Raw genomic sequence first — 11352 nt, forward strand, 5'->3', positions numbered from 1 at the left:
TTTCTTATATTATCCACTACTACATACTACATACTCGTACATATTACACGCTTTTTTCTGTTTTTAACATGATGAAATAAAGCTATGATCGTCTACGGAATTTTAAAAACTTCATTGTACTTCCACCTGACATATTGACCTGACCCTATAAAATATTATTTAGTTAAAAGTATTATTAAGTATGATTTTTGAGAAGTGAAATCATAGGATTTATATGTAATGAATATAACTACAGTTTACTTAAGGTAAATATAAGGCAGAATGGTAGAATACGTGCATGGAATCATCATTAGTGTGCGATATTTATAGTCAAGAGTGCATATATTTCCTCAATTGTTTAAACTGAAAATTATTCAACATGTGGTCGAAATACATGGTTTCCCTGCTGCTGATTACGATTAAGACCAGGCTCCTTCGTAAGTGTTTCAAAGTTTTATAGAACTTCTATTAGACGCCAAAAGATTTATCAGTGATACACTTTTCGTAAACTCAAAAAAAAGAATATAATAGTATATCAACATTAATACGAAATTTTTAGATGGTCAATGTGAGAAAAAAATCTTCAGAAAAGACTATGTTTATAAAGAAGACACGAACAATTTTTATAAAATTAATACATTGTACAAAACTTGGTCGGAAGCCAAGAAGGACTGTATGATGGATAGAGCTACTCTTTTCTATCCCGAAGATGAAAAAGAAGCGACATCTATTATAGCGTTCTGGAACAAAAGACAATCACGACTCCAAAAGATGTGGATCGGTGTAGCTGACTGGATCATTAAAGAATCTTATCAGACTGTTGATGGTTTGTCTTTTTGTTTATATGTAGATAATATCAAGAGGACGGTAATTTTCTAAACTTAATTCTTAATTATACCAACAGTGATTTTGACGAAACTTTCTCGCCAATCTAAAGACATACTTTTTTCAAATTAGGATTGCTTATATTTTCTATACTAATATAATTCAGAGTCTAATTGGCAAAGCTACCACAGATAAATAAATACTGTTGGTCTTAAAATTGGTGAGCATAACAAACTATAGGCTTTGTCCTTAGAAATAAACTGAGTATGGTAATGCCGTAGTAAAGCTTTATGATCACATGGTTACAGGAAAGAATTTATTTGAAGTTTATGACAAGTGGGCCTTCAATGAACCTGACAAATCTGGAGACAACAAAGGGTGTGTGGTCATGCAGGGCGACGGTACCCTAAGAGTTGAAAGTTGCACCAATAGCTATGGTTACTTTTGTAAAAAATCGCCCAAATCCTTCCAATGGAATAGTGAATGTGGTTTACCTGATGTAGGTGAGTATTATCATTAGCTTACCTTACAATTTATATGATAGTTGTAGAATATCTTATTTTTTATAAGATTCAAGTGGTAACCAACCATGGAGTTCACTTGATGGTAAGTGGCTACTGCCACTACGGACTACTGATTAATCGCCAACATTCTAACCGCCTTTTATTCCTTAACTTAGACCTCCTGAAACTCATTAGAGAAGTTCCTTACGTCTCATGAGATATACTTTGAATATTTTTAGGATACAAATACAACAAAGATTTGCAGAAGTGTTACAAATTTCACTTGATCCCTGAGAATTGGACTGAGGCATACAGTATTTGCAAAAGTGAGGATTCACACTTGGCAATTGTTAATTCTCAGATGGAATATAATTATTTAAAAAATATCACCGCAGGAGCAGATAAAGTCAGTGTTGTGGGTTATTTTGTACGCGGTTCAGTGTTTTTAGGGTTTCACAGTAAAAACGGTTTATGGGAAACCATTGATGGTATGTATGTATTTATAAACGCTTTCCACACGTTTTCCACACTCACAGCCCCACACTTCCCTGTGTCGTGGGTGCCATGGACACACACATAGACAAATACACAAACACTCAGACACTCCGAAATAGAAATCTAAATTCATCATTTAGATATCTGTCTGGCCGGGGATCGAACCCAGGACCCTTTGCGCGTCAGACCGGTATGGTGACCGCCCCGCCACGCGGGTCGTCTGACTGTCTGATTTTTTATCTGAGTTCAAAACTAATTATAGTAATTAAATTGCTTAACTCCAAGCCACGAAGACCGCTATTAATTTTTCATGTGATTTGTACAAAACGATCACCTATGTCTCTTTTATGTAATTAGTGCAGTGTCGACATGGCAGTGGTATTCACATTTACTCACAAATACATTCCTACTACTGAGGACAAGTTAGACTCCTCATTTGTGTGCTTAAGAGTGTCGCTTCAAACCAAAATGTGTATTTCTTTAAACATTTGCTGTAAGTCAGACATATGCATGAGGTGGCTTCGCAGTCAAACTACTGTTATTGTTCTGTCATTATTTTATTATTACATCTGTTATTAGGAGTACCCCTCCAAGACAGTGGATTCGGTAATCTGGGGAATTATACACCATCTGACAGTGGTCTAGAGGCATGTGGCTGCATGTTCTACGGCGGTGAATTCTTCGACGTTGCCTGTTCGAATCGGATGTTCTTCATATGCGAACATGCAATTGATCTTCGCCTTATAAACGCTTATAATAAAATGCCGGGTTTTTGTACAAAGTAAGTAAAGTGAGGAGTCTTTTTCTATCCATATTAATGTATTGTGCTAACCAACGGTTATTGTGCTTGTGTGTTTATTATAAACATGAATGCTGTTTCAGTGGTGCTGTGGGAAGTTTAATGCATCAAGGACGAACTCCATTATACTATACCATTACGGTGACTATCATATGTGGGATTATTTATGAATTTGGTATGACAAAGCAGTTTAATTTTCGGTTACAATATTTCCTTATACTTTTCTATTATGTAATTTGCAAAGTTGTAATGCTCTGCGTGTTATGATAGATAAAGAAAATGATAATTATGTTACGTTGTCATATGAATCGAAAGCGTATCAAAAAATGCGAAATTTGGTATTGTATCACATGTATAATAAAGTTTCTTTACACTTTTAGATATTTTTTTTTAATTTTTCCACCCAGTAATTATGTTTCTACAAAGAGCGTCTTCAGTTTCAGCTTTTCTCGTATCTTAGGCCTCTCTGAAGGTAAACAACCACAAGACATCAACTCACCGGATACTTACGAGTTAATTAGCCTTAACCGTGGAATGCAATACAATTCGTATGACGAATGGGGTTTTCTAAAGATAAACGTAGACGAACGTTGAATTCAGCGTCATGGGATTATAAAATATACAAAACTTTATGTTTGTGTGTCCTGCTTGTTACGGACATAAACAAGTATTATCCTTTGACTTTAATAAATTATAAATTGTAAATTAAGTAATTCATATTAACATGTGGTTATTTTATCCTGTGAAATAAGGAGTAAATTTGCATCTTGAGAAAACCTACACGTCAGAGAGTTCTTAAAAAAAGTTCTTTTAGAGTGTGTGAAGTGTATCGATTATGACTATTGTATGGCCTATGCCCTTCTAGTTTTGATGGGTTGACGACGATACATTTTTAATTTATTATTTAGAATTTGTTAATATTAATCGTTAAACAAAATAATACGGTCAATATTGATGGCTTAATCAATATTCATCCCAAGTTTAATAAGTTAAACCAAGACTTTTGCGTTATAGTTATTATAAATACATGAGTGAAGTCACAAGGCATACATAGTTATTAATACGTTGTAAATAATAGATGGGCAATTATATGTAAGAATAACAATGGATGCTACAAAACAAACGATGAATCACCCCGGCAGTGTGATTTAGTCACGAGAGAATATTGTTATGTTATTAAACTAACTTAGGACTCGTTAATATGTGGTCTAAATATACGTTTTCTCTTCTATTGGTTGTGATGAAATCCAGACTCCTTTGTAAGTGCAAGAAAATTATATAGAACTTGCTTTTAGATACAGAAAGATACATTTTTGGCGGACTTCAGGAACTCTGGAGGGAAGTTCGTGTTCTAATGTAAGTTTTAGGATACCTCCGCTTTATTATGGCTTCATTTTGTTGTTTCGAGACTGTTGTATTTAATCTCTCTTTATTGTTGGTTTTATTTTTAGATTTTAATTTATATAATTCCCTATTTAAACTTCCGCAATCCTTTCAGATGGCCAATGTGGGAATAAATTCTACAGAAAAGACTATATTTATAAAGAGGACATGAACATTTTCTTAAAAATCAATACGGCGTCCAAAACATGGTCGGAGGCGAAGAAAAACTGTGTGGTTGATAGGGCTACTCTTTTCTACCCTGAAGATGAGTATGAAGCGATGGCTGTCATAGCGTTCTGGAACGAAAGGCAACCACAACTTCAGAAAATCTGGATTGGTATAGCTGACTGGAATATTAAGGAATTGTACCAGACTATTGATGGTAGGAGTTTAACAATTTTTTTACTTATTTGTTATGTTAGCATGTATAGGTCAAGTTATACGACAAAATTTAAACTGCATCTACTTTACCGATCGAACTAATAGTATACTTATGTTATGAAATTTATAATCCGATAATGGATTAGGATATTATAGTAACTTGTCAGCGCAAGATGACGTTATACTGTTGAGTTATCTCGATAAACTGTAGTTATCTATAATATTTTTAATTTTAAAGGAACAGACTGTTAAATGCTGCTAGCACGATATACCTATTGCAGATGTGATTGTGTTGATGATGAAATATTTCCAGGAAAAAGTTTATCCGAAGTTTACGACAAGTGGATGTTGAATGAACCTGACAATTTCGGAGGAAACGAAGGTTGTGTGGTGATGCAAGGGGACGGCACTCTTAAAGATGAAAGTTGCAGCAATAATTATGGTTACGTTTGCCAAAAAACTCCGGATTCCTTTGAATGGAACACTGAATGTGGTATACCTTATGAGGGTCTGTATTTTATTTATTTCACATTTCTATCGACCCATCAGTTTTTAGAAATATACTATTCTACCTTATTTGAAAGGACTATACCAATTGAATGAATTTTAAAGGCCAACAGGCCTTATAGTATTTTTAGCAATAGGCTGTCTGTGCCGGTTGGTAAAATATACTTAGTAGATTCTAAAATAAAAAAAAAACATCAAAAACTCAGTGATGCAGCGAAATATCTGATGAAATTATATGCGCTGTACTACATATAATCTCTTTCTACATTTTTAGGATACAAATACAACAAAGATTTGCAGAGGTGTTACAAATTTCACTTGACGCCGGAGAATTGGACTGACGCATATAGCATTTGCAAAAGTGAACAGTCATACTTAGCAATTATTAACTCACAGATGGAGGATTATTATTTAAGAAATATCACTGCAGAAGCCGATAAAGACCGTAATATAGTAGGTGGATTTTTAAGAGGTGCAGTGCATTTAGGATACCTCAACAAAAACGGGTTTTGGGAAACCATTGACGGTATGTTTTGTATTTATTAACATTTCTACCTATTTATTTATATTTGGCGATTCCCGGCAGAGTAATCGCCAATCCGGTCTCACACACGGTTCAGGGTCCAGGTCCAATCTACCAACCAGCCAACAAAATTTTACAGATATCTCAAAGATGAACTAGACTCTCAGAGAATTGGAAAATTTGCAAAGCAAGGTTTTATTACTACTATCTGTTATCAGGAGTTCCAGTTCACTACAGCGGGTTCGGTGACGGATGGGGATACCAGCAGCCCGACGGCGGTGACAAAGAGCCATGTGGCTCCATGTTCTACAGCGGTCAATTGAACGACATCGCCTGTTGGCATCGAATGTTCTTTATATGCGAACATGAAATTGATCCTCGCATTGTAGAGGCTTATAATAGAACGACAGAGCTTTTATGTACGAAGGCTGTCAGGTAAGGAATATTTTTCCATCAAATAGTAGTAGTAGGACTATACAGACGTAGAATGAGCATGATTGCACTAGTAACATCGCCACACTTATTTCTTTTGGAGGAAGGGTCTGGATGCGAGCTGACTTATATGTAAGACGATCATCTTAGACCTCTGGAGTGGCAACACATCTGTTATTGACTTCAGGTAGAAACCCTTTTCTATATGGACCTTGTTACAGATGTCCATGGGCTGACCACTTAAAATGACGTGGATTGTATCCTCCTTTGGTACTTAAATCCTATAAAATACTCTGAAAGCAACGTTTTGTCTTTATGTAATGGTATGTCCATTATTATTGGTGTTTCAGTAACGCTGTCAGAAGTTTTATGTTCCGTGATCGCACTCAAGTGTACTTTATGGTGATACTTGCATCTTATTTTGTTTCAATATAAGGTACGTTGATACTAATAACAATAATATTTATGTCTACACTTTTTTCTTTTATAACCCAATATTTAACTGATCTGTTGTCATTTTCTTTTTTGCCTGGACTGGTTGTCGTCACATCTGTAGATTTTTCAATACGAGTACAAATGCTGATGTTATATATTAAATGGAGGCGCTAGAACCCTTTTGTGGTTCGATGCCGGCGGCACCACCACCACGCTGCTATGTTCTAGTTTGAAGGGTGTAGTAAAGGAGGATAAACAAAAGGTGACATCTGCCTTTTACGCTTGTCTTTCTATCTCCGATATATAGAATAGAGTAGAATTCTGATATTAATTGACCAAAACAACCTTCGTTTATTTATGTATGAAATTTTGTTAAAATAACTTTTTTTATTGCAGCGATATCATTCTGAATAATACGTGATTAAGATTTCATCCTCTGCAGTGGCATGTCTCCTACTTCTTAAAGTGCCTCTCCATCTAGTGAAGGTTGGCTATCAGCTCCTTGCTGTCCTCTTTGCTTTTAGCTCTGCGGAATAGCCCAGTGGCGCTGGCTATTCTCTGAAGCATATTCGGGTAGAAGTCGTGGTACTTGTACATCCCGAATAGAACGAATTGACTCGACGTGGATCTTAAAAAGTATAATAAAGATTAAATTTTAACAACTTATGTTTTATTATTTTCATACCACTTGGTAGTGTTATCATCGTTAATACGAAGCTTGAATATTAACGATATAGCATTTTTATATTAGTACTTTAAAATAATAAGTCACTCATTTGATTACTACAGTTCAAACATAGATGCAGTGGGGATGTCAAGTGGGGATGATATCATGGCGACGCTCGAGTTAACAGAGAGCGACATTCTAGTTGGAGACTTCAGCAAGAACAGTTTAATAACGGGAATAGTTATAATACCTCTAATCACTAGTGTGTACCTACTTACGTGTAATTGTAATATCGTTACTCTGTACCGTATATATGACAATATTTATACATGACTATCTTCAAGAAGGCTTCGATCACAGTAGTAATAATTTTCTTTTCAAAATACGTAGATTTTACATTCTAAATGAACTTTTCCCTTATTATTTCATATAAAGTGGAAAATTCAGAGAAAAAAATATATATAGCAAAAAATAAGAATACTAACAAAACCCAACTACATCTTTATATTATAATTAACTCCCATGTAAGTTCTACCTAGTAGATCTTGCATCTTGCTTTTAAAGTATTAAGTACTCATTTAATACGATTAAACAGATTTTACGAACAAATATATAAACAGAAATACCAACAAAACTGATATTTACAGAAATTACTTTATTCATATTCCATGTATTAATATCATTCAGTTCTTTTTAACTATATTAAATGCTCAGACATAGAACTATTAGTTAATAATTAATTTAAATTTTAAATGAGTACCAACAAGTGAATTTGTTTAAATAAGTGAAGTCACCGATCATTGTTAGTATATATATACTATTATTAATAGAGATATAACATAATTAGCTAGTGGAGGAGAAATCTTGCAATAATTGTATGGTTAACCGTACATGCGACGAATCATTATTGTTTCGCGACATTTAGTCGCAAGTGTAGACGTGTCCTGGGTAATTACAGATCAATTACAGTCAAGATGTGGTCTAAACACATGATTTTCCTCCTACTGATACAACTTAAGTACAGGCTTATTTGTAAGTACTGAAAACTATTTAAATTGAATAAAGAAGATTTCTTTTTTATATGAAATAGTTAGATGTAGCAATCGAGCATGCTTCCTGAGGCCAGCCAAGGCCTCAGGAAGAGAGAACTAAATTGGACAACTATCTTTCAGACCAGATCACACACGCTATTGTGGCAGAAACACCTCGTCGTTCGATTGTTTCAAGTGTTAAAAGTCACATTGTAATTAAAAAAGAACAATACACAGTTAATAGTATGTGTCTTTTAAAACTACCAGAAAAGTTCAGTTAAAATGAAGAAAACTATTAACAGTTACTTTTTTTAGATGGTCAAACAGAGAACAATTACTTCCGCAATGATTATACTTACAAGAAAGACATGAGAAGTTTCTATAAAATTAACATGATTTTGAAAACATGGAAGGGAGCCCAGACCCTATGTGAATTGGAAGGTACTACCCTTTTCTACCCTGAAGATGAAGAAGAAGCGATGGCTGTACTGGATCTCTGGAATGAGACCGAACCTCAGATCCAAAAGATTTGGGTTGGTATGTCACTTCACAATGCCAAAACCGTTGACGGTGAGTTTTCAACAAATAAATTACTTATAGAATAACTCGGAGAATAATTGGAGATTTTTATCTTAAAATGTGTATCATTGTTATCTTAAAATGTATAATTATTTACAGAAAATGAAATAAACGCTAATAAAGAATAGATGATTACTATCATCTTACAATAAATCTTTATAAATGTGTGATCTGAAGTACATCTAGTTCCATTAGATTTATTGATAGTTATATAACTCTCGTTACTAAGAAAACAAACACACTGTAAGCTGTAAAATTATACTTTATGGAAGAAATACCTATCTCATGAAGTTTCTGCCATCATTTTTCTCCAAATACAAAACACCTTGCGAAGCGGTGGCAGTCATTGACGTACGCGAAAAATTATCTTTGAATAAATATTATCATATTATTCTAGGAAAGAATATAACGCAAGTTTACGAAAATTGGGCTTTCAATGAGCCTGATAATGCTGAAGGTAACGAAGGTTGCGTGGTCATGCAGCAGGATGGAACCCTTAAGGATGAAAGTTGCATAAACAAATACAGATCCATTTGCAAGAAAACCGTGGATACTGTTTCGTGGAATGATGAATGCCACTTACCTTATATGGGTGAGTTGTTTGTAAAATATGCATATGTTAAGTGGTTTATCACATACCAAACGTTATTACTGAGCAAAATAATATATTTTAGAATTACAAGCGCTAAAGGCAAATAATTCTTTTTTATGTTCTCATAAGTAAAGTCAGGCAGTTTTTAATATTAAATTTGAAAGAAACTGAACAAACTAATTTTACGTTTGAGCAAAAGTATACTGCTTTAATATAATAAAAATCATGACAAAAAAGATCATAAATAACTACAGTAGTATAGTAGTAAAGTTTAATAGTGTGGTTCATCTCCGGCGGCACCACCGTCACACCTATTTCTGTGGCCGTCATCAGGTAGGAATATCTAATCCCATCTGGGGTTGATTACAAATATCCATGGGCGGCAGTAGCTACTTACTTTCAGGTGGCCTGCATGCTCGTTTGCTACTCCTATATTATAAAAAGTTAAAGGGATAACTTTTAAACATAAAAATACTATAATTGTAGGATACAAATACAATAAAGATTTGCAGAGGTGCTACAAATTTCACTTGACGCCGAAGACTTGGGACGATGCGTACACCACATGCCGCGCTGAGCAATCCTACTTGGCCGTCATCAACTCTGTCCTAGAAGACGAACACTTGGTCAACATCACTGCTGAAGCGCCCAAAGATAACGTTCAAGGCAATTACTTACGTGGCGCTGTGCATTTAGGATTTCACGATAGGAACGGGCTTTGGGAGACTATTAATGGTGGGTACCTGATTTTTTACAAGCTTTTTTTAAGTTGCCTTATGTTCGTATTTCGTATGTTAGAGCGAGTCGGTGCCCTTAGTATGAGGTTTTACGTTTGCTCGAAAGCGTTCAACTTTTACGAATTCGCACATAAAGCGCCCCCGTGGACCGTATCGGAATAAAAATTCCGCAGTATAAGTTTCAAAAACGGAACTGTAACGCTATTAACATTAAATTAAAAATGTGAAAATAAATGCATTCTATGTATATTTGTAAACTTAAATGTCGTTACAATTGACTATTCAGTTTTTTAAAACTCATGCGAAATTTTATTTCCGTTGCGGTCCACGGGGGCGCTGTATGACCGAATACGTAAACGTTGAACAATTTCGAGCAAACGTAAACCCCTAGCGATCGAGCTGAAATTTAGCAGACACGTATGATTTGCGTGACAAATCATGATTAACTTAGTGAAAAATGTATGCAAATATTCGTAATTATTTGTAATCTTTGATAAATAAAAATATGTTTATATACTGACTTACATGTGAAGGGATCATCTTCGTCCTCATGGTGGCAAAGCACGTGTAATTAACTTCAATTAGTGCATGCTCTAAATGAAGTTGATTACAGATGGCCCATGAGCAACAGTGACTACTTATCATCTACATACTCGTTTGCCACTTGAATTTTATAAAAAAATCCTTTTATTTCTTCCGTAATGGCAAGTTGTAAACATGTGTCTTATTATTCTTATTATTGAGTAATCATTGTTTCATGTACAATATAATGCACATTTGACTTGTTTGCGTTCATATTATTTTGTCCTGTTAATTAAATAATTGAAGTTCTACATTTACGTCATTTATATAACAAACAACATGCCACTGAATTATAACATATTATCCTGCATTTATTCCTTATATTATCCTGTAAATACTATTCCAATTATATACTTTAATAAATAGAGTTTAGAGGTGAAACCAATGATGATTCTACTTGGAGGCAACATCAGCTTACCTATAGACTTATAACAGTGTAGATTATATGAGGCGTTGCTATCAAGCTTAATAAGGCATCTCTGACCAACCTCAGGTGGCATCTAATCCTACCTGGGTTAGTTACCTATCATAAAGGCACTATCGATCAGGTGGACTAACACAGCTGTTGTTAGACAGGAATAAGTGTAGCGGTGGTGCCTCCGGGGTCTAACAAAGAGTTCCACTTACAATTTGTAAATTGCAATATTTGCGATTATTCTCAGGAGTCCCTCTTCACGAAAGCGGGTTCGGCTGGGGTTACTCGCAGCCCGACGGTGGTGGCAACGAGAAATGCGGCTCCATGTTCTACACGGGACAACTGAACGACATTGGTTGCTGGCAACGCATGTTCTTTATATGTGAACATGAGCCGACCATCCTGAGCGCAAATATTAAAGATAGGATGGCCAAAGTATTCTAAGTCACACATATTTCTGCCTCATAACAGCAGCGCTTCTGTTCAG

General features: G+C 34.9%; 1 protein-coding gene across 1 annotated transcript; it reads left to right on the forward strand.

Annotated features, from left to right (window-relative positions):
* Positions 1-282: 282 nt before the first annotated feature.
* Positions 283-11335, forward strand: LOC140753059 (uncharacterized). The gene is made up of 16 exons (XM_073087430.1): positions 283-416; positions 539-805; positions 1113-1307; positions 1547-1795; positions 2382-2583; positions 2685-2857; positions 4100-4366; positions 4679-4873; positions 5147-5398; positions 5614-5830; positions 6178-6256; positions 7781-7961; positions 8276-8530; positions 8937-9131; positions 9618-9866; positions 11113-11335. The coding sequence occupies exons 1-16, from the start codon at positions 359-361 to the stop codon at positions 11307-11309; spliced, it is 3231 nt and encodes a 1076-aa protein (XP_072943531.1). The 5' UTR covers positions 283-358; the 3' UTR covers positions 11310-11335.
* The last annotated feature ends 17 nt before the right edge of the window (positions 11336-11352 follow it).

The sequence above is a fragment of the Epargyreus clarus genome, unplaced genomic scaffold (assembly GCF_041222505.1).
Source record: "Epargyreus clarus isolate Ecla_fem2 unplaced genomic scaffold, WU_Ecla_fem_2.2 ptg000026l, whole genome shotgun sequence".
NCBI lineage: Eukaryota > Metazoa > Arthropoda > Insecta > Lepidoptera > Hesperiidae > Epargyreus > Epargyreus clarus.

Excerpts from the sequence above, each read along its gene's own strand:
- LOC140753059 (XM_073087430.1), top strand. The coding sequence starts at position 359 with ATGTGGTCGAAATACATGGTTTCCCTGCTGCTGATTACGATTAAGACC. Across the intron at positions 2,858-4,099 it reads TTGCAAAGTTGTAATGCTCT|ATGGCCAATGTGGGAATAAA; the intron begins GCGTGTTATGAT and ends CAATCCTTTCAG. Across the intron at positions 5,399-5,613 it reads GTTTTGGGAAACCATTGACG|GAGTTCCAGTTCACTACAGC; the intron begins GTATGTTTTGTA and ends ATCTGTTATCAG.